Source organism: Drosophila willistoni, assembly GCF_018902025.1.
Source record: "Drosophila willistoni isolate 14030-0811.24 chromosome 2L unlocalized genomic scaffold, UCI_dwil_1.1 Seg196, whole genome shotgun sequence".
Classification (NCBI taxonomy): domain Eukaryota; kingdom Metazoa; phylum Arthropoda; class Insecta; order Diptera; family Drosophilidae; genus Drosophila; species Drosophila willistoni.
Window position 1 is genome coordinate 3,125,637 of NW_025814048.1, and position 22,498 is coordinate 3,148,134.

The following is a 22,498-nucleotide window of genomic DNA, read 5'->3' on the forward strand; positions in this document are numbered from 1 at the left end:
AGACTTCCTCTAAATGAGTGTTAGATGAGTTGTTCTTGAAAAACAAAGTTCTTTACAAGAAACTATTTCTTAATGTGGGAAAAACTATTACACATATAGGAAACTATTTAGGAAATGTGAAAGATTCACAGTTATTGCAATTTATTAAATCGGCTCGTCTAAAACTTTTAAGGTGTAAAATGTTTTACATTTGGTTTTAAAATATGTTTACTGGATTATAATAGTCCATCCAAAATCCAGACCTAGATGGTTTAAACTACGGAATTTACTTGTCCATTCTATTCTAAGCAATGAACAAGTTTGTTGTCTTAATAACTCATACTTACGAAAATACAATGTTAATTATAGCAAGTACCAATATGACAATGTAGATGGATCTTACACGATGTTACAAAATTTTCAAATTAATTCTTAGTAGTTTCAAATTCAGAGTCAAGGATATTGAAATTAGCCTTTGATTGTTCAAGTCTAGAAAACAATTGCTTCTGATTTTCGGCAAAAAGAGTCACTAATTAAGTGCTACAAAATAACTGTTTAAAGAAGAGTTAGCAATAATTTTAATATAAGTTAAACTTTAAATAAGTTAGTCATAATTCTAGCCCGAAAGAATCCATATTTTTATCCCTTTTTAAACGAAATCGTGATACATTATAGTTTAATCAGTTTAACCAAAATTTTCCCATAAACAAACATCTAACTAATTTTATAACTTCCTCTACAAAGGTATAAAATACCTAACCCTGGTATACATAAAACATTTACTTGACTTAATTTTCATAGTTTACTTAATGACTTTACTTAAGGACTTTATTTTCCACATTTAGTTTCCATGTTAAAATTCGTTTAAAATAATAAGGCAAACTACCTGGGAAATGAGAAAAACAATAACGCCCCGCACCCACTGCTCATTACCCAACAAACTGACCACAACAATGAGACGAAGACTTTACACTAATCCGCGGCGACAGGTAAGCCAGCTAATGCTAATGGGTCGCACTCCTCGTCGTCCTCCGCCTTCTTGTCGGCCTACTGTGCCCAATCCTGCGGCCGTTGCTCGACGTCTGCTGGGCGCGTGCGTGCATCGTCGTCCATGTGGCGTCGCGTCGCGTCGCGTCTCATGTAATGAGCATGTTGATGTGTATTTTTTTTAGGTTTAATGCCAACTTGGCAACGGAGGCGGTGCTTGGCAACGCTCTCAGAGACGTGGCCAGAGGGTGGATGCTGTCGTTTGACTGGCTGACATTGCTCTCTTTTGCTCTGTGTGATGATTTGTTTATTGATACTGAAGTTACATATTGCAGACGTCTTTGCATCGCCACCCTTACTCAACCACCCACTCACCCACCTACCTACCTACCCACTCCATTAGGTTATCGTTTCCCCTGGCAGCCAAAACACACACGTGTCTGGGACCTGTGACTCGGTTTTTGATTGAGATTGATGCTTGATATCTGGTTACAAAATATTTTGACTTCTTTTTATCTTGCGGCAGATTTACTGATAATTTAATTAAGGACCTTAAAGTGTACAATTTAAGTTCACATAATTGTGTGGGAAAGTGAATGAAAACATGCAGTGTGTAGAGAGCGAATAACGGTAAATCTGTTCATTGTAAACCATGTCAATACGCCTTCAATTCCAATAAGGCAATCCTCTCAAGCAGTAGACAAAAGTAACAGCCCCCTTTTCAAGGTCTACCTTGAGTTTTCGGTTGTTCTTCTGGGAATTGACATATAAAAGGGGGATTACAATTAAAAGATGCTAAAAATATAATAATAGAACGTTTTACACATAAAGAAAATCTGTCAAAATGTCACAAAAGAGCGGCTTAAATAACTTGACAATGGTGAAAGGTGAGAGAAAATCTAGAGAAGAGAACCAACTGTCAAGGATGAATTTTATTATGTGCTATATTATCTTCTCTTCTCTATTAAATTGTTAGACCTACCGATGATATTATGGACTAACATGACATCCTATGACTGATAGGAATGTATCATATATTTGTAAACTTTAATACCATATCTGTACTTAAGAGTTAATTTAGTTTGACTCATTCACTACTTTGCAGCCTATAAGTAGGCAACACACATATTCAATCAAAGATTAAAAAAAAGTATAATCAATACAGAGTCCCCATAATCTGTACAAGTTCATTAGAACTACAGTTATTTCAGTTTGCAAAGATATGTCCCAATTCTAAATTTATAGATATTTTAAAAATTAGTAAATGAATTAGTCCGTCCTGTGAAATAACTTGTTAACATTTAATAAGTAGAGGTTAAAAAGTCTCTAATAAAATATTTTAAAAATTCACTTAAAACAATTTTGAGTCTCTTGAATGCTTTTAAGCGTTTTTCAATGGCATTAGCTCGCTTTCTTTTTAAAATTACAATTTCTATTATCTTTTTGTGTTTTCTCTTTTGGCTTCTTTAAAGTCCTCGATCGATTTATATAAAACATCATTTATAATTCGGAAAACAGTAGAAAACACATATAAAACCCTTGATTATTCAATTTAAACTATTACACAAGAGTTCTAAAAAGATCAAAAATGCTAAAATACTCTTAAAAATTTACAAATCCTAACCCCCTTTAGAGTTTTTTGGTTTTGATAAAAATTAAATACTAAATTTATTCATATAAAAGAGACATTACAAAAATTAAATAGACACATTTAAAACTAAAAGATCGTCAACGTTTCCTGCGTTCGCTACGATTTTGAGTTGCTTGTGGTTCATCTTCGGACTCCTCGTCAGATGAAGACAATTGCTGCTTCTTCGATTTGGCCGGGGCACGACGAGATCTCGACGCGGGAGCTTCATCACTACTATTCGAGGAATCTTCATCGCTATTCGGCAAAGCATTGCGACCACGACGCTGCGGAGCTTTTTTAGCTGGTGTTCGTCCTCTCTGGTTTTTACCTTTGGGATTGGGCTTGGGCTTACTCGTTGCTCCTAGACGCGTTTCATCTGCTTGAGTTGCCGGTTCGGCACCATCTTGGACTTGGAGACACTCATTGAGACGTGCCTCGAATTCTGTGACCACCGCTTTCAGTTCTGGCTTAGCCAATTTCGAGGTATTGCTGATGATTAATTTGAAGGATTGATAGACTTCATCCACCTGAACTTTGTCACGGAAATGCTGAACATTATCGATCAGTTTCTTGATGGAACGATCATTGTAGCTGAGCAAACTCAGGCAGAAGGCAATATCGCGCCATTGTCGCTCTGCCCGGGTAAGGGGGAAGCGTAAGCAAAGTTTTTCCACTAGAGTTTCAATTTGACGATCCTTTTGTATCAGTCCCAGAATATATCGCATTATCGTGCGATATTTATCCTCTTCCAAATTCAAATTAATATCACCCAATTTGGAGATAATATCGGGCAGAACATTATATAGAATATTCGACTTGTTGGCTATCTCCTTGAAGAACTGTTTGGTAATATTCCTAATCTCATCGTTCTCATCGACAATGCACATGGCCATATCAGCAATTTGTCCCTTCACGCGGATCATTTCGTGGAGAATCAAATGGGAAAGCATTTTAACCGCAGTCAAGCGAAGTTCCGTATTCTCCTCATGCAGCTGGGAGTACAAGTGACCCGTCCAGGGTTCAATGATGTTGGGAAAACGGAATGTGAGATCCGATAGACCCACCACGGTATTGCATTTGATTTTAATATTCTTAGTTAAGTTGAGAATATTCATTAGGAATGACATGTTCGTCTCACAGAACTTGGAGGAGACAGTCATAAGCCTGGCCAGCGTCAGGGTAGCCGCTTGTTGTAATTGCTGATTGCGATATTCGCCCGGCCGCTTGCAAATGTCTATGATGATGGGATAGAGGCGGGAGAGCAGAGCAATTGGCTCATACAAAAGCATATCTTCGCATATGGCATGAATTTCTTCGGCAATATTATCCTCCGCCGTAGCCCCCACCAGATCATCATCCGGTTCCTGTTGTGGTTCAGCAGCTACGCCAGACAGACGCTTTCTCACCTCCATGGCCGAAACATTCATGGTCTGTCGCCGCAGTGCATTGACGGCATCTTTCTTGTTCTTCTTCTCCTCCAAAGCGGTGAGTTCTTCGCGGTATTTCAAGTTATTATAGACATCCATGTCGAGGAATATCATTTCCTTAATGGTCATATAGCCAATGCAGAAAATGAAACGTGAAACCAAATAGACAGGTATTTGCGATGGTTCTCCTGGCATAAGAGTCTGACTTTGGGTTTGCGGGGGCAGCGTCTGGGAATAGGGTATATCTGTGACCTGGGTCAAACGAGGCTCGTCCACTGCCTGATTGTCTTCCTCCGTGTCTATTTGCTTGAGATCATCCTTTGTCATTAGCCATTGGGCATTGAATCGTCTTATTAGCTCTACAATTATATTTTGGGCCAACTCATCTGGTGCCTGGCACATGCGATAGAAATACTCCAGGACACTCATGGCCAAACCATCGAAATCGGTTAGTTTCGAATAGAAAAAGAAATTGAAAAACAATTTCGTTATTTGTTTAACAAATTCCGCATCGGTGGCATGACGTCTGTAGAATTTGGCATTATTATTGGCATCTATGGAGTTGACCAGCAATTGCAGGCAACCGCTAAATATGCGCGGATCCCTTCTCACCCGTTCGCCAATGCAAATGTCCTCGATTAACTGACGATTGGCCGAAACTATAGATGACTTGGCCTGCGAGGCCATGATAAGCAACTGCAGGGCCAAACGCGACTCATTCGGCGTGGTGCCCTCCAACTTCATGGTGAATCTCTCGAAAAGAACTTGTATAATCAAACCATCGATATCTTCCGATTCCACCCACTCGGCCATTAGTTGCTCCATTGCCGTATAATGTCCATATTCCACTTCACCCAGAAATTTCGATAGGTTTTGTACCACTTTAATGGCATGTGGTCGATTTGTGAGATCGGTGGTAAAAAGTATCTTGCGATAGGCATTTGAGCAGGCATCTTTTTTCTCCTTATCCGAGGACCACACCAAATGCAGGGCACGCTGCATTCCCGTCTCTGTGCCACGTATAGCAAACTGATAGCCTGTCGTAAAGAGATCAACTGCCTCAAAGACATCCGTATTGGTCTTCGATAGCAACATTTCATGAATCTTTGGCATGGCCTGAGTTACCACATTCGCAAAATCAATGCTATCCTTTAGGAATTCCACCGTTTTGATTTGCTTTTGCATCTCCTCAGTCTGTAATTGAATCAAGAATTAAGTAGGAGGGACTAGCTTGGTAGAGTATTTTAAACTTACACTATCCTTTGGTCCTATTGCCAATGAAAGAAACGTTTTACAAAGAGCCAAAAAGTAGACACAACGCTCTTCCGGCTGAAGTATTTCGCTAAGATTCTGCTGATCGTTAACAAAGTCTGCCTTGCGCACTAGGACAAATGCATCTTTGTAGTTCTCCTCCCTTAACAGAGGTAAAATCTTACCCACCAAAGCCTCATACTCTTCATCCTTGTCGAATGTCATTGTGGGAACTAAAAGAGATTTATTATTATATTATGATCGTCTATATCCTGGATATTTACTCACATTCCCTTAGATTCTCCTCTATAATGGGCAATAACAAGGGGGCAATGGTCGTTTCAAAATCGTTATTCAGCTTCTCATTCGCTTGACGTTCCGCATCCAATTCTTCGCCCAATTTCTCCATAACTTCCACTTCCTTTTCATGCTTCTTGATCAGTTCTTCCAGGGTGAGATTACCCGAATATGGATTGTTTTCGAGAAATGCCTTAATTAACTGTATGGATGCTTTGCGGACTATGGAACTCTTATCTTCCAGCCGGCACACGGCCTCGGTCAGCACTTTGACTAGAAAACTGAGTGGTATGGCGTGCTGTTCCTTCAGATGATGCCATAAATTCAATACCTTAGCCCTTACATGAGCCGATATATCATTGACATGGGCCAGCAGATTATCAAGAAACTCATTGCGCGCCTCCTTCATCTCGTCATCTAAATCCTCGGAGGTTAATTCGCCTAATACGGCATCAGCCATAATTTGGAGGACGCAATTACGCAGCATATGAGATTCACAATCAAGGAACTCATCGCCCAACTTGGAGAGATGTGGTATCATTAGCTTTGGAGCTATGTTGGCAAAATCAGTTAGGAAACTGGAGAAGTTCTTCGATACAGCTGAATCGGAAGAGTCCAATTTGAGGGCATCTACAATATTCTTGACGAGAATGGCAAAAACAGTGGAAATGCCAAATTCCTCGTGTAGCAGAAGAATTCCATTGGCCACTCCTGCTGAAGCATGTTCAGTGCTACGCAGTATTTGCAGGATACGGACAGGAAAGGTCATGGCATGATTGTAACGTTTGATGGCTGTTCCAAAGATTTGAAACACCGTGTCAATGACATGACGATTATCGGCTCGTGGAGTAACCACCTCCAAAGTGCGATAGCAGATGTCGCAGAGCATTCTACAAGAACAAAAGAGAAAAGTGGTTACTTATTATCACTTTCCCCTGTTTCTTACAACTTACGTAACAAAGCTTTCCTCCGCTACAGGTGGACTCCAAAGCATTTCCAATGGACATTGCAGTATATTATACAATTGCACGAGAAACTTGCCCCGTCTCACATCCCAATCGGGATACTTTTCGAGGGTATCCGGCTGCTTGCCACGCTTCTTTTGCTGATTCATCTGCTGATCCTTTAGTGTTTGATGGACTACCTTATCAATCCGCTTTACAGTGTTCACCATTAAGTAAATGGTCATTTTTGTTAAATTCAAATACTGTCCACGTTCTTGGGCTGAAGGAGGCTCGGTCGTGGCCAGCAGGGGGGATAATTTCTCACCCAATTTATCCACTGTGAGATAGAGAAGATCGAAAGCCCGCATCAGATTTTGGATGGCCGCCGTATCATTGGCATTTGACTCAATTATGGAGTAGTATGTGTCGAAATGTTCGAATATGTAGAAAGGATCACGCTGATGCACTTTTTGCTTACATACTTCATGAAATGGGATAGAAAGAGTTTGATATTGAAAATTAGTTTACAAACCTATTACAGTTTTCAAAATAAACGGCGGGAAATTCCCTTTCAACTTACATAGTAATTTTTGTGGTATTTCATTAGCCGAGTAGATCTGCTGCACATAATACTGATCGCCACGGGAGTTGAGCAAATCATTGGAGCTTAGCGGTAAAATAAACTGAAAATCTCGAGTTTGATCCATTTTAATTGGGGTAAATTCGATCTTTTAATTTTCATGGAAAAGAAGCGTCGCTTGATAATATGTGTGTTGGACAATGCGCAAATTGCCTGCGATCGATAACTTTTCACAACCACGGTGGCAACTCTGATGCGATAAATTATTCACGATTGAATAATTTTTTTAAAAAAATACTCATTTTAAGCATTTTAAAATATAATTTCAATACTTTTCGCTTATTTGTTATCGTTTTGAAATGAATTGCATTAAATTAAATTGTATTTAGTGTGACAAAATTTTCTTAATGCTCTCAGTTTTTAAATTTGCTCATCTCTAACAAACCTAACAGCTGATACTTGTGGCATGCTTTGAGCGCACGTTTTTTAATTGTAATTTTGAAAATTAAATAAATCATGCCAGCGGACGGGAATAACAAACGCAAGCGTCCTAAAAAGAAGGGCAACCGTTTTATGCGTAATGCAAAAGGATTTGCCAAACAGGGAATCTTTGGCCGAGGCACGCACATTGACGATGGGCAATTTAAGTATTTTATCAATATTTTGGACGCCATGAAGGCCGGATTCGACGAAGTGGAGGAGCGTGGTGAGTATCAGTGCAACGAAGCACCCCATGAATGAATGAATTTTATTGATAGCTAATTTTGTTTCCCAGTGAATATGGCCAACAATGTGTTTGATCAAACCAAGGATCAGGAAATTCACTTAGCTTCAAATCAAATTGTATCTAAGGCCTTGGAATCGCTTATAGGATTTGTGGATGATGTTCATCTAGAGCTTTATTTCCAGAAATTTGGTGACAATCTTCGTCCCATGTGTTCGGATCGTTTTGCCTCTCATGTACTGCAAAAAATGGTGGAAATTGCTTTCCTACGTGGTGTAGGTAAAAATAAACTAAGTGAGCAAGAGCCTCCTAATAGTAAACGTTCAAAACCCGATGCAGCTCAAGTGGAAGAAGCCTACAACTTGGAGACGGAGTTTTCAAACGAACATGTTGAAAATTGTCGTCAATTTGTATTGAGAATAGCGAAATTCATGTTGAACAATTTGGAGGATTTCGTATGGGATGCTTGTGCCAGTCACATAATGAGAACTGCTATCTTGTGCCTGGTGGGAATACATGTGCCCAAGATAGCCTTCGAAAAGGGAGGCACTGAAATTTCCAAGCACCGTCGTTTGTATCAAGTGCCCGAGGATTGGTCGGAGGTAATGAAGGAGTTTCCACAACGTTTGGAATTGTGGCCACATTTTGAAGAGTTTCCCTACCAAGAGCACTCTTCAGCCTTGATTGGAGTAATCTGCTTAGCCCTGAGTGTTGTCGATAAATCCATGTTGAAGCATTTTGGCAAGAAAATCTTAATGCAAAGTATGCTAAAACCAGAGACCGACGAGGACAAAAAGAAAAATGCCGAGGGAGAGGAGGAGGAGGAAAAAATTGAAATCAAAGATGAAGATGATGAAGAAAAGAAAAAGGAGGAGGATACCAATGCAACTCCTCCTCCACCCACATTACCCAAGGTCTTTAATTATGCTAGCTCTGTAGTCCTGCTGGAATCATTGATTAATGTAGCCGGCGCCAAATTGTTAACCCAAATCTATGCCATGCTCTTCCATAGTCGTATTGCCTATTTGGCTAAACAGCAACAAACAAATTTCTCTGTCCAGCGTATGCTCCAACACGTAAAAGAAACCCCAGACTTTGAGTCCATTTTCACAGAGCTCCAACCGGAAATCGAAGCTCTTCTAAAAATGGGCTACACTGGAGTGGTCTCCTCGTTAAGCGCCGCCTGCCTGCGCCTTGGTACCAAGCAGGCTCAGATGATAGCTTCACTTCAATCGGCTCTCCATGTCCAGGGCGATAAGGAGAAATCGAAAATGTTCTTCCAGTGTCTCATCAAACTCAAACCATTAGAGATTGCAAGCAAAGATGAGTCTGCGTTCGTGCACCTGCATGGGTCTCTGATAACCCAACATATATTGCAGTTCAATAAACCCATTTTCTTGGTCAATTGTATTTTGGATTTGCCTGCTGCCCAATTGACTCAGCTTGTCAATACACCAAATGGTTCACACATTGTTGATGCATTCATGCAGAGTAAATTCATTGGTGAAAAGTCTCGAGAACGTCTTATACGCCAGTTGGAAGGTTTCTATGTGGATTTGGCTATTACCCGACATGGCTCACGAGTACTAGAGGAGTGCTTTAAAGCCTCACAAGAAGCACAAAAGGTTCGTCTGGCCAAGGAGTTAGTTGCTAAGGCAAACATGCTACAGGGTTCCCCTTTCGGACGTCTCATCTACACAAAATATCGCCTCGAGACCTTCAAACTGTCGCCCAGTCAGTGGCAAGCAAGTCTGGAGCAACTAAAGGATACGGATCAGCTGGCAAATGGGTCAAAGAAAAGATCGGCTCCATCAGCTGCCGAATTGTTTAAGGATATCATAAGTTAGATTTACAAATAAAATGAAATTGATAAGACCTTACCTGAAGCAGAGACTTATTAACCACCCCCTTTAGGCGATGTCACTGCTTTTCATTATTTTCGACTTATCAGCTGTGTCAGCTCAACACAAATCAATTTAGTTACATTCTGCCCATCGAATAAACATGTGGCTATTGCGTTGCTTTGTTATTACCACCGCTTTCGTTTGGGCTTTTGCTTCAGGCTTTGGCGATGATGCTATCTTTGAGGATGAGGACATTTACAATCAGGCTCTGCCGCCAGTCCCTCACACGGGAATCACTGCTCCTGGCACCAAATGGTGTGGTCCCGGCAATACAGCAGCCAATTATGATGATTTGGGCACTGAAAGTGGCACGGATAGATGTTGTCGTGCTCACGATCATTGCGATGAGATTATGGAATCACGAAGCTCCTTACATGGCCTGCCAACCAATACGGATTGGTTTCCCATGTAAGTGAAATATTGATTTTTCCAAATAAGGGTCCTATTAGTGTCTCTCTTTCTCTTCCAGACTGAAATGCACGTGCGAGCAGGAGTTTATCAATTGCCTGCAGGCTGTGGATACTCTGACATCGAATACTCTGGGTCGCATTTATTATGGAACTAGGAGTAAATGCTTTGCCCAAGGTTATCCCACCACAGGATGTAAGGAATATCAGAATGGAACCTTGCGCAAACGTTGTATACGCTATAATGTGAATAAATCCTTGGCCAAGATTTGGCAATTCTATGATATGCCATTCTATAGCAAACAGGCAATGAAGGGATGACGAGAAGAAGAGGAATTGTAAATAAAATATTATGAATTTTCAAATGTACAAAGTTTATATAGCTTATCATTTAATTGACGGATTGTTCTCCCCTCTTACTACTGCTCAGTGCTCTCGCTTACGTATGTATAAAAAGCCAAGTCATTTAATTGCCAGACCTTCGGCTTGGTCTCATCCACTCTGTATGAGAGGCAACGTTTCTGAAAACTTATGTCCCACTGCTTCTCCAAGCATTCCACTATGGGATGCCCATAGGCAAAGCAACTCTCCGTGGTCCCAAAATATATGCGTCCCAAGGCAGCCGATTCGGTGCTATGCAAGGAGGTTAAACACTTGCGGAATGCCTCCTCACAGGTACAGGAGAAGCTGAACGGGGCAACCAAATTATAGAAATCATTTGTGCTTTTAGTCGCCTGTCCTTACATGGGAAATAATCCATAATTGTGTAGGCCATAGCCCGAGTCCTGTGCTAATATTTTCTCCTTGCAATTGTCATGGGCGCGACAACATTTGTCCAGTTCCACATGTGAGCCAAGATCATTGTAATTTCTAGCTATATTACCGGGGCCACACCAATTAGTGCCCGGCACTGTTATTCCCGCACTCCGGGCGTGGCTTAAAGAGCACATTAGAATAATTAATTTCAATGCTAACATTTTGTACAAGGGCGTCTAAGCAACTGATTCAAGATGGGCTTGGCTTTCCGATTAAAAATAAAGAAATTTACTCGTAAGCTATACTAGATAGAAGTATATAGTAATATATGTATGTATATAATAAATACAAAACAGTGGCGTAGTCACGCTCTTGGTATAAGTACTTTTTGCACAGAACAACAACAAATATATGATAATACAAAGGCAAGTGATTAATCCTATGGTATGTAAATAATTACCTTCAATTAGTAGTAGTAGTCGTTAGTAAATACTTTGTAAGTCAGCTCTTAATATTAAGGATTCGGGTTAAAATTAAATTTCGGAGATTCCATTTACTACGCTTCGCTCTTTTGACGATTCTGCATGACTTGGCGCAGTTGTGGGAAAGTGCTCTTCGTCGGAGGAGGATGAAGACGTGCACATAAGGCGGTAAATGGTTCATATAATGATGGTCGCTCCATGGCGTTCACTGTATAGTGTTTGATACGTTCACGTTGACACCAAGTGTTTGCCCGATCCATTATAACTTCCACTTGATTGGGTGTAGCTGGTGATGAATCTTTTATATTGCGAGCTCTCACATTGGCTAAGACAATCACAGGGATTTCCTTTTTCTCTTTGTGCTTATCAATGTCGGTCTTGATGTCAGCCAACATATCCAAACTGCGTGGATCGGTGGGATCATAGACAAGGACAAAGGCATCGGGAAACTGAAGATAGTGACGGGGAAGTGCCTGTTCTCCTTGCAAACCGGCCGTGTCATAGATCCGCAGAGTTTCTCGAGCTCCACGCCCCGTGTCCACACTAGCTACATAGATATCTTCAATGGTGGGATGCAATTCCTAGAGATGAAGCTAAGTCCATTAGCTTTCGGTCAGAATGAAAACTTTTCCACTCACCCCAATTGTGGAGTCTTTCCAATTGAATCCCAGCAATTGCTCGATAATAGCAGTCTTGCCAACGCCCTTCATTCCGCAGACAAGTACTTTTCCTACTTTTCCAAGTTTTGCATTAAGCATTTTTCTGCAGTACTGTGATTCAGAACCAAAAACAGCGAGTGGAAAATAAATATAAATAAACACTCATAAACACTTTCTCCTGTAGTTGCCATATAGTTGTAAACTATACGTTATCGATAATTAAAAGAGATACCACCTGATCGATTGGATTGAATTGGATAACTCACAGTTATCGTAGCAAACGCAAATCGAGAAACAATTTCAAATGTTGTCGATTCAAGTCACTTGCACAGCAAATATTTTCAATCTTATCTTTATTACTTATGGCCTATTTAAATTTATATTACATCAATCAGAACTACGACCAGCGCAATTGATATCTTAATTTACGCAAATGTATACGTGTTTTAAATATCACATCCCATAAAGGGCTGCTGATTCCGTAGCCGAGATCTTGATGGGAGAAGTGATGTTGGAAATGATATCGTTTCATGTGCACCATATGCTTAGTAGATGGATTCCCATAATGCAAATAGTAGTGCATCATATCATAACACAGATAGCCCAATAAAGCCCCAGATAAGACCACACGAGGGTTAAAAAGGAAAAAGCTCAAGGGCAAATAAATAATGGATGCCAGCACTGCACCAGGAAGAGGCGGGAATACCAGACGCATCGAATCAAAGGGCACTTTGTGATGCAAACCATGAATTAAGAAGTGAAATGTACATATCCAAGGACCACTATTCTTAGTCAGCTTCACATGAAAAACCCACCGATGCAATGTGTACTCAACAAATGTCCACAAAAGTATACCGAATATGAAGCATGCACAAAGCACAGTCAGCTGGAAAGATAAAGGTAGCTTAATTCTATTTGTTTCATTATAGTTTTTTAGAATACCAACCTGATTTGCATCATTCCAACTGGTGTAAAAGTCCTGCCACCCACATTGTATAATCACAGGTATCCAGAAAAGGGGAACCACCCACCATGGAGTTTTTGTACACATTTCCAGATACCAGGGTCCGAATAATCGCAGTGGTCTGTCTACAGGTTTGTGTGCCCATTCATCATAGTGTTCCGTTATATTGGCTATTTGGGGCAACATTGCTTTGGACCAATCCACTAAATGCTAAAAAATTGGATTAATTGAAAAAAAATCACTTAGTCACGGTTTTGAATAATTCCCATCACTATATCGATAACGATAACTTCAGCGGCAAATACGTTTTAGTTTCTGGCAAGGCCGCATTCGAATTGCTGTCGCAAGATTCAAAAATAAAGGAAAATACGTAGTTAGCATTTGTAGTACTTCTGGAATTTAGAAACGAATTTCCTTTTATACTGTTCTGTTCTGTTTGTGGCTCGTCGTAGCGGCCCTATGTCAAACCCAATACCCACATTGAGGGGCATGTTTTCGGTGCCGCGTAAGTTTATTTAGCAAAGCAAACAACTCGTACCCCATCCCTTGACCCTGACATTCTCCAAGACAACGCAAGGAGCTAATTTGTTTTGGTTTTTTTGTGTTTTTTTCCCTCTTTTTAGGAGCCACACAAGGCCGAAATTTTTTGAAGGAGAATAAAATTAATCTGCGTTCCCTAGAGAAAGCTACCACACAAAAATTGGCCGCCAAGGAGCCAGTCCGTCCCAAGTGGATGCAACCACTGCGTCGTACTGCGTCAGAAGTGCGAGAAACGAAGGGAGAAAAGGAACGACAAACAACTACAAATACACGGCAACAGCAGCAACAACAACAACTGCGTCTCGCACGCAGCCATAGTAACTTTCGTTCGCAGCAACATCTGGATGTGGTCGTGCCTAAAGCAAGCGAGCCTGAAGAAATCTTAGAGGCAGCAACTCCTCCCGAAGGACGATGTCAATCGTGTGGCAGTCAAAGAAGTTCCACCAGCATAGGCATTCAAACGGAAGATATTACAGATGAAATTTATCTTACCAAGGCCTTGAAAAAGTGAGCACATAAATTAATAAAAACACGATTTGATTTTTAATCAATTTTCACTTTCTCGCAGATGTAGCATTGATGGTCGCTCTCTTATAAGTGATGACAACAACTATAGATATCACGACGATGATGATGACCAGTTGCCGCTATCCCCCCGTTCCTCTAGCAGCAACAAGCACCTAAATCTGTATCCAATGGATGAACTTGAAACCATTAACCATTTGGATGTCGATGACGCACAGCCCTTAAGTGCTCGTAGTAGGGCCACCATTACTAGCTCTGTGTCAAACATTACGACCATTACAAATAAATCAAGGCGTCGAGAACACAAATTGGGAGGTAAGTCAAGGAGGTAAGCGTGGCACTTTAATTGAATCTAATATCCCGATCTCAACAGCTCGCGATGATGTGCGTCTACCGCGCTATTTGGAAAAGGAAAAACGCGACAAGGCCGAAGCCAAATTGCGTGCTGATGCCCGTGATCCGGATTGTCCCCGTGGTCATATAGTCCTTAGCGAACAGGATCGTCTGACTAACCTGAACAATGCGCAGAAACGTAAGTCAGCTGGCCAAAGTGAATTCAAGTTGTACAAACTTTTTCTTCCTTTTAGGTTTTGATAGTCTAGTGAATGAACTAAATCACATGCCCATGACCACGCAAACTTTGCGTGTACGTACCCGCAAGGCAGAGATTGACAAAGAACTGGCTACAGTCGAGGAAGAAATCCGCACCTATTCTAAGCCCAAGGTCTACATTCCTAGCCAGCAAGCACATCAACTCTGACTAACTAAAGTGGCGTTTACCTCTTTGCCTTAGCCTGACGCTCTAGTCGTAGCATTTGTATTATAATTTTTAAGCTCCGAGACTTTAAATAAAACAAAGTATAGCAAAAGTTTTCCCCACTCACCTCCATGCTCTCATCCAATTGATTATTATTTCTATCCTCCTTCTGATCGCTCGGCTGTTCTAATAGCTCGACCCCATCGTTTTCCGCCACATGTCGTCGTTTTACATTGGTCTTGCCTCTTCCATTGGTGTCCACATCCTGGTCGTTTATCTTATATTCCTGCATCAGATACATTGCCGCATCGGAATGCGGTGGAGCCTTCATAAATCGTGCTGTCATATCACCTTGATTCAATCCCTTAAGTGTATTAATGCCACCTGGATGCTTATGCAGAAAATGCGATATATCATAATACTGTTGGCGATATTTCACAATAAATTTATCTTTCGATGACATTCTGTCGTTGACTGGATCCATTTCGTTGGCTTTCAAATCTGCAATTGAAATACGGAAAATGTTCATTTTAGTTTTTGTTCTTTTTTTTTTTGCATTTCAAATTGATGCCAGATGATGCTTAACTTTTTAATTTCAGTGAATATCGCATGTCGGACGAGTAAGACATGACATTCAACAGTTGTTGTTTTCGGTTTATATTTTTATTTTCCATGTTAAATTTTTTTATAGATATTTTTTCGACTTTTTAATTAAGCGTCAATAATATGCAGATAAATTTTAATCGAATTACAATATGATTTTTTAATGTAAGTGTTTTTTTTCCCCTGTATGAAAAGTGTGTGTGTTCTCATTAAGTACTTAACAATAATGAACTACAGTCGAATCTGAATATAGTGAACAATTTTTTCAAGGCCTGTTCAACGCTGTCAAGATTGAGATTTCAAAATCTTAAAAATTTACATAAATTAGAAAGTGGAAGCTTTTGACCTTGTAAATAAAATCTTAAATTTAAATCTTTACCATTTATAGAATTATTGGTAATTGTTTAGTCGAATATTCCTTATACAATGCAAAGTCCGTTCGGTCCAGAATCTTTTTCGTTATGCGAAACCATTTTGCAGCTCAATAGCATGCTAAATGCTAAAACGGTCACACTGGACAGTCCTATAATATCTATTTGGGTATTCCCCTCATTCGTTGTTAAACACAGATAAAAATTTTACATGCACATGGAAGGTTAAGCGAAACTTATTTTCCGTTATGCGTTAGGGGTTCGTTAACTGAGTGTTCACTGTATATAAATAGACTAAATCTTAACTTTTTAAAAAAAAAATCTCAAATTTAAATCATTCCTCTATGATGGATTCTTAATTTTGTAATAACTAAATATAATTTGCATACAATAAAATTTATAATTTTTTTTTTTTGTAAATTTTTGAAGGCAGCATACATGTGTATGTACATACACACGTATTCTGCCGGGGATTCATTTCCAAATGGTTTTTAAAGTTAGGATTGGATAAAAGGAACAAATCACAAGAAAGAAGACAAAATTTCAGGCAAATGCATAAACAATCAAATTTTAATTTATATCGACTAATTTTCGAATCTAGCCAGCAAATTTTTTTAAAAACTCATGAAGAGTATTACAAAAATACATTTTCAGGTACATACATTGCTGCACTTTAAATATATTTTAAGTAAAAAATAGTTCAGTTTTAAAAAAAATCCATTTAATATACATATGTATGTATGTACATACATATATGTATATACAAAGATGACTTCATGACGCAAAGTATATTCCCAAATATTATTAACGCAAATATTTAGAATTGAGAAATCCCTTAAATAAATGAGCAATTAAATATGATCACTACGCCTTTTGGTTTTTGACTTATTCACTTGTTGATTGACTGATTTTTCCATTTATTACTCATTATACTGACAATTCCTTTGGTGATTTTATTCCTTTGGTGATTTTATTCCTTCTAAGAGGAAGGATGTTTTTATTAATATAGTTCAGCATGGATCTTTTGATGATAAAGAGATGAGCAGGTGAGTAAACAAGTGATTAAAAAAAGGAACTTGTTCATTGGTTGAATAAGTCATCATATTGAGTAATTAATTTGAACACAAACTCAATTTAACATTCCAGTCGAAGATTTCAATGAAAGATATGCAGATTTATTTTTAAAAAATTTATGATTCTACATTTTGGGCATTTCAAGTGTTTAGTTAGAAATTTCATCAGGATTTCGACTACATACATACACACGTACACACACACACCCACACAATCTTTACTATCATGAATGGTTATTGATTTATGATTTTTCAAGGCAATAAAAAAAATATAATTCAAGAGTTTTATAATTGTGTAATTAAGTGGTATAATTATAGTTGAAACAGAGAGAACATGCTAGCCCAGCAATTGCATAGGTAATTGCATCACCACCCACCCCCACCATCCCCTACATACTATGTGAGCCAATGCATTGAATGATTACTTCTCACATCTGCTATGCAGGTCAAGTCAACTTTGGCATTCCATTCCAAGACAGATGTGGATTCCCTCCAGTCGTTGGGCACAAAGGGATTCATTCTTAGCCATACTAAACGATCGATGTCTACGCGCCAATTTGAACGTAGACTTCAACTGCAAACTAAATATAAAATCGAGTGTATACAGAACTTATCTGAGCAACCAGTTTAATGCAGGGATTTTCGGCACTCGTTTGTCAAAGTCCGCCCGATAAAGACATGGACATAGTTTTTTCATACACACAGAGATAATTATACTACATAGATAGGATAGCTAGGAACAGGAATATTAGCACGATGATTCATCCAAAGCGTCACCCTTGTACGTTATCAATATTTTTTTTTTTGATTTTTATCACCTTTTGGTTAGATAGAACAGGTTCATAAATACACCTTGCTATAGAGAGACCCAGTTCAACTATCCGTGTTTACATGGCTTCTATTGTAATGTTTGATTGATTTTTATCTATACAGTTTAAGTTCGTGTCATTTCACGTACTTACAGAGCGTCAGTAAATATTATTATATATATGTATATGGAAATGGTCAAGGCGTGTCAAGTGTCTGAGACATATCAACTATGTCATCTTATCTACTGCGTAAGGTGTGTGGAAGTTTTCTATTGAAAAGTTTCCAAATATTACAATTTTTCAAAAGAAATTTCCATTATTGCAATCGTTTGCATGAGTTTTTTATTTTTTGTTTTGTTTTTGGTTAAGTCATTCACATAATCACTATTTTGTTTTATTATACGAACTAAATTCTTATCTACAATGACAAAAATATCGCATTTTCATAATAAAGTTTTAGATTATTGAGTTGTGGCAAAAGAATGGCAAAAGAAAATGGTTCTTTTGACCTTCTTCAAAATGTGGTTGCACCTTAGCCCATTCCCTGAATTCGAAAACAGATTATCTTGGCAATAGAAATCATTTATGGTTATCAAGAATGTTAGCAAGTTTCTAAGTAGGTGTGAAATATTGTTTAATGTTAACACAGGGCCGAATTTAGGGCAGTGGGAACTTAGGTTGAAATAAAATTCCAAAGGCGAGACCTAAAACACTTGTGGAAATCTTTTTAAAGCGAAAACAATATGGTTAAAAATGTCGTCGTTTTGTTGTTTGCTTTCTTTTTCTTTGCATCCTGATAACATTCTTGGATCCGCTCTTGTCGAGGCCCCATAGATCGAGCCCAGATTACAGTTTTGTGGTCTTGAACATTACTAAGAATTGAAATTGCTTTGAGCTCAATCACATCAGCATGGAACTCAACAATTTTGGCGCCAAATTTGAGATTACACAAAGAATTTGATAAATTAAATATGAGTCACTGCTTTTAATAATAACTCAAAGATTTTGATTTCAATTTCACGAGAATTTCTAGGACTCTTAAAGTTTGTATATATGTATTTTAACAAGCTCACATAATGCACACGAAAACTGTCATTAAATCATTAAATCGATGTCCTTGATTGAAAATGAAATGTCCATTTGAAAACCTACCGCAAATTACGCGCCACTCTGCGGCAATAATGATTTATAATGATTTAGTCAAACACTCGGACCATAAGAAACAAAGGGGCAGTTCTCATTTAGATTGGCCAAGTAAATTGCTCGACTATGATTATTTATTTAAAAGGGAAACCCAAGACAAAATACCGTTATGAAGAACACACGGGTCGTATACGTAATTTGAGTTAGTGACCTGCTAAAGGTGATGTCTCTCGCTTACCGCACGCAATGAAAAGCAACTGCGAACTGCGAACAAAAGGCGTTGGCAGTCAACTTCAAATGGGTTCGAATAAAACCGCGACTGCGATGCCAGCGTCAGCGTCTCTTTTCCTCTGCTTAGATAGTATTACTAGTATTTGAATTATATATATATTTCAATATATATATATATATATATGCCGGTTGGGTAGTTTTGCCGCTATAATAAATGGGCTAAGCAGAGTCAATGTGGGCAAGACAGGGAGAGCAAGACACATAGAAGTGATAAGATAAAACCAAAAATGTATGTAGGCTCATCCAAAAACAAAAAAAGAAACAAACCTATGCCCATCACCCACACACACGCACACACACACACACACACACACACTTAGTCCCGTGTTATCAGCCAAGTTATATCTAAATTTTTAGTCGCTATCGCACGAACGGACGCATGGACTGTTCTATTTTCTCTGGTTTTACAAGCCAAAATATCAAGTGGTGAATATTTGAAGATACCGATAAGCCAAGCCAGTCAAAGCCAACTCGTTGCTTTATAGTCCCATAGCATATATTGTACGTACATGCTCGCATTGGCTATGATGTTCTCAATATTGTTGGTAATCGTGATAGTACAACAAGTGGCATATAATCAGTGTTTAATTAAATTGGTCATCTACACTAATCAATGCGGGTACAGAAGACACAAGAGTGGGTTCCTAAAGTATTATGACTCATCTATATGATTCATAATGCTAATTGCCCCAAATACGAAAATTGTGTGTGTATGATCCAATAAATCACATTTGACGGGGAATTTACTTAAACTCTATATAATTTATAATGCATTAACAATGCTTTGAGAGGTCTTTTGGACAGTTAAGTTGTGGTATATTATATTAAGCACTTCTATGGCATCCAATGTTAACCACTAAAACGAAGTCACTTCTTCACTTGGTACACTGCGAGAAATAGTTTGTGCTTAACCTCCCATCACTCTTATGACAAGAGATTAGCAAATTTTGTGCACGCCATGGCAAAATCTCTCTCGCCCACTCCATTCCATACTGGTGGGCACGCCTTTCGGCTGTGTTTTTCTTGAAATTTATGTCCTCCACATACACACCTAGTCCTGGCCTTAGGTAGGAGCTGGAGCTCCTGTGCCAACAATTTTTGACATTGACATGTCCAAAGCCAAGCCGGGCCAAGCCTTCTTCTTTGTGCTGTCCGCGTGTTTGGGGCTACGCCTTTTGGCCTGTGGCTAGCTTTGGGTTAATTATATGTTCGTATGACCACAAACACACTCATTGACCTCGTCCTAGTCTCAGTCACAGATAGTTAAAGTAGTTTCCAATATAGTTGGTCTCCCAAAGGGCATTCCATTTGTTGGTCAAACCATTGAAGCTAATTGAAATCGTTCGAGGATTTCGGGATCGAGTTGACTCTAATTACCAATCGATTACATTTTTCTGTCTACTACGAAGCTATCTATCAATAGGCCAAATGAATTCGGTAATAGATTATGTGGCATTAACTGATGAGACAGACAATGTATTCAAAATGGTTATATATTGAGTTCCACATTATTGGGGCATTATTTGATATTTAAAAACTTTGTTTGATTTTCTGTAATCCTCTAAAATTCAAGGAATTATTTTGAATTAGAAGCTTATATTATATCTATTTTATAAAATGGGTCAGAAACTATTTAGGACTTCCTTTAAGAACTATTTCATCTTCAAAGTATAAACAAAAAATACCAATAAATTCGTTAAAAGGATAATAAATATTTTTGTCTATTCATTTTGGTTTATGTTTTGTTTGTTTGCAAATGCTTCTCGGGAAACTTTCATCTAAGTAATTAGTCTATCTACTTATTGACCACAAACGTTCACACACACATTCACACACACGCACACACATGGTGAGACAATACAAAAAAAGACGATAAAAAAAACTATTTACCTATAGTAAACATTTGAGACATTTATAATGGCGATAATATGAAAGACAGGAAATATGAATAATTTATGAGTTACTTATCATCAATAAATATGGATGAAATGGATTAACATGTTGGAATTTATAGGCATCGAATGCCTCAAAAGGCTTTAGTGAGCTCAACATCAGGAAAAAATTGGGTTTCGAATTCCACACGAATCAAAGTGTTTAAATCCACTTTGGACTCTAATTATTTTTATCTGAATTAACTGATTTTGATAAGCAATCAAATATTAATGGCAAAAATATATTTTGTGCAAAGGCTTAATAATATTTAATTATTCATAATTAATTATAATATTTATTTGTGTCATCAAAAAATTAAAGTATTAGCCATAACGCTCTCTTTGTTTAAAATGAAAGTGAAAAAAGCGTGTTGCCTACTTTTAGGCTTTATTTTGAATCACAGACAGACAAGAAGAAGAAGAAGTTGAAATGTTCGCTTGCGTTTCAAATGAAAATCAAATTCTGATAATGTTTTTAAATTGTAAATGCTTAAAACTAAAAAAAAAAAACAATTACCAAATATTTAATTTCCTTTAGATTTAATTTCCAAACCTTGCGCAAAACATTAATTAAATACAAAATATTCAGCGGAAAGTTATTTCTTAAGTAATGCACACCAAAGCTAATAAATCTTCCATACTTACTTAACAAACTTAATGTTTTCATATTTACACTTCTGTAAAGAACTGTAAAAAAGTTAAAATGTTCTAAATCGTATCGAATATGCTTTAAAGAAGCAGTTACAAGGCAACTTGGTAGTTAGCCGAAGGGCAATATTGACATTGCTCTCCAAAATTAATACAATATGCAAGTGCATAAAATCTTTTTTAAATAAAATAAAATAATAATAAAAGATTGGTAATTTGTTTTCGATTTGCAAACACCTCTAGTTAGTTTCACTTCACTTTTCATTCATCAATTCTGTTGATTGATTTTAGAAAAATTTAGTTTGAATATTCCTAAGAAATACTCAAGAAGTTTCCATGCAGTTTTCTTAGTTTTCATGACTTGCCCCTAGAAATCTCTGCATGATTTTCATACAAGTTCCTTGGCGTTTTCATAGCTTTATTACAAACCCATAGAGAATCGGTACCAAGAGGTACTTTCTTATTTAACGCTATCCAATTTCAAGAGTGAGAACTTGGCCAACCGCGTGGTTTTTGTGCATATGATTTGCCAGTTGTATTTGGTTCCCAAGGGCAGTGCGTGCCAAATTGAGCTCGAGTGCGACTTAAGTGGTGTTAAAAAAACACTATTGTAATATGTCCAAAGGTCATAACATTCATAAATGCAGTAAATGATGGTGTTACAAAAATCATTAATATTCAAATCTAGAATCATACATGCCAAAATGTTTTGAATCTTCATATGCAGTTCAAATTCTCTATAATACAACATTGGCAACTTTTTAAAATATTTCTTCATTAAGCATGCATTCAATTGTAGCTAACATTGTTGATTAA

The 22,498-nt window shown here is 38.1% G+C and overlaps 7 protein-coding genes across 8 annotated transcripts; 3 read left to right on the forward strand and 4 right to left on the reverse strand.

The window, feature by feature from the left end:
• Positions 1-2,619: 2,619 nt before the first annotated feature.
• LOC6640540 (condensin complex subunit 1) lies at positions 2,620-7,315 on the reverse strand. Its single transcript, XM_002063588.3, has 5 exons — positions 7,096-7,315; positions 6,525-6,996; positions 5,563-6,461; positions 5,278-5,507; positions 2,620-5,217 (listed from the first exon to the last, which is right to left on the reverse strand). Exons 1-5 carry the CDS (start codon positions 7,220-7,222, stop codon positions 2,695-2,697), a joined length of 4,251 nt encoding a protein of 1,416 aa, XP_002063624.1. The 5' UTR covers positions 7,223-7,315; the 3' UTR covers positions 2,620-2,694.
• A 214-nt stretch (positions 7,316-7,529) lies between these two features.
• LOC6640373 (nucleolar protein 9) lies at positions 7,530-9,699 on the forward strand. The gene is made up of 2 exons (XM_002063587.3): positions 7,530-7,801; positions 7,871-9,699. Exons 1-2 carry the CDS (start codon positions 7,612-7,614, stop codon positions 9,664-9,666), a joined length of 1,986 nt encoding a protein of 661 aa, XP_002063623.1. The 5' UTR covers positions 7,530-7,611; the 3' UTR covers positions 9,667-9,699.
• Positions 9,700-9,795: 96 nt separating this feature from the next.
• LOC6640372 (phospholipase A2) lies at positions 9,796-10,503 on the forward strand. Its single transcript, XM_002063586.3, has 2 exons — positions 9,796-10,131; positions 10,193-10,503. Exons 1-2 carry the CDS (start codon positions 9,824-9,826, stop codon positions 10,449-10,451), a joined length of 567 nt encoding a protein of 188 aa, XP_002063622.1. The 5' UTR covers positions 9,796-9,823; the 3' UTR covers positions 10,452-10,503.
• Positions 10,464-11,122, reverse strand: LOC6640371 (phospholipase A2 large subunit). Its single transcript, XM_002063585.4, has 2 exons — positions 10,875-11,122; positions 10,464-10,817 (listed from the first exon to the last, which is right to left on the reverse strand). Exons 1-2 carry the CDS (start codon positions 11,105-11,107, stop codon positions 10,550-10,552), a joined length of 501 nt encoding a protein of 166 aa, XP_002063621.2. The 5' UTR covers positions 11,108-11,122; the 3' UTR covers positions 10,464-10,549.
• A 51-nt stretch (positions 11,123-11,173) lies between these two features.
• On the reverse strand, positions 11,174-12,221 carry LOC6640370 (NF-kappa-B inhibitor-interacting Ras-like protein). The gene is made up of 2 exons (XM_002063584.4): positions 12,007-12,221; positions 11,174-11,949 (listed from the first exon to the last, which is right to left on the reverse strand). Exons 1-2 carry the CDS (start codon positions 12,124-12,126, stop codon positions 11,443-11,445), a joined length of 627 nt encoding a protein of 208 aa, XP_002063620.1. The 5' UTR covers positions 12,127-12,221; the 3' UTR covers positions 11,174-11,442.
• Positions 12,222-12,363: 142 nt separating this feature from the next.
• LOC6640368 (dihydroceramide fatty acyl 2-hydroxylase FAH2) lies at positions 12,364-19,077 on the reverse strand. Of its 2 annotated transcripts, none has more exons than XM_047010082.1 (4): positions 19,051-19,077; positions 14,941-15,314; positions 12,974-13,201; positions 12,364-12,913 (listed from the first exon to the last, which is right to left on the reverse strand). In XM_047010082.1, exons 2-4 carry the CDS (start codon positions 15,295-15,297, stop codon positions 12,425-12,427), a joined length of 1,074 nt encoding a protein of 357 aa, XP_046866038.1. In that variant the 5' UTR covers positions 15,298-15,314; positions 19,051-19,077; the 3' UTR covers positions 12,364-12,424. The 2 variants fall into 2 exon arrangements, with proteins under 2 accessions (XP_046866038.1, XP_023037834.2); XM_023182066.2 differs by lacking the exon at positions 19,051-19,077 and adding an exon at positions 15,400-15,640.
• On the forward strand, positions 13,309-14,939 carry LOC6640369. Its single transcript, XM_002063583.3, has 5 exons — positions 13,309-13,496; positions 13,615-14,038; positions 14,100-14,371; positions 14,430-14,588; positions 14,644-14,939. The coding sequence occupies exons 1-5, from the start codon at positions 13,451-13,453 to the stop codon at positions 14,814-14,816; spliced, it is 1,074 nt and encodes a 357-aa protein (XP_002063619.1). The 5' UTR covers positions 13,309-13,450; the 3' UTR covers positions 14,817-14,939.
• Positions 19,078-22,498: the final 3,421 nt, after the last annotated feature.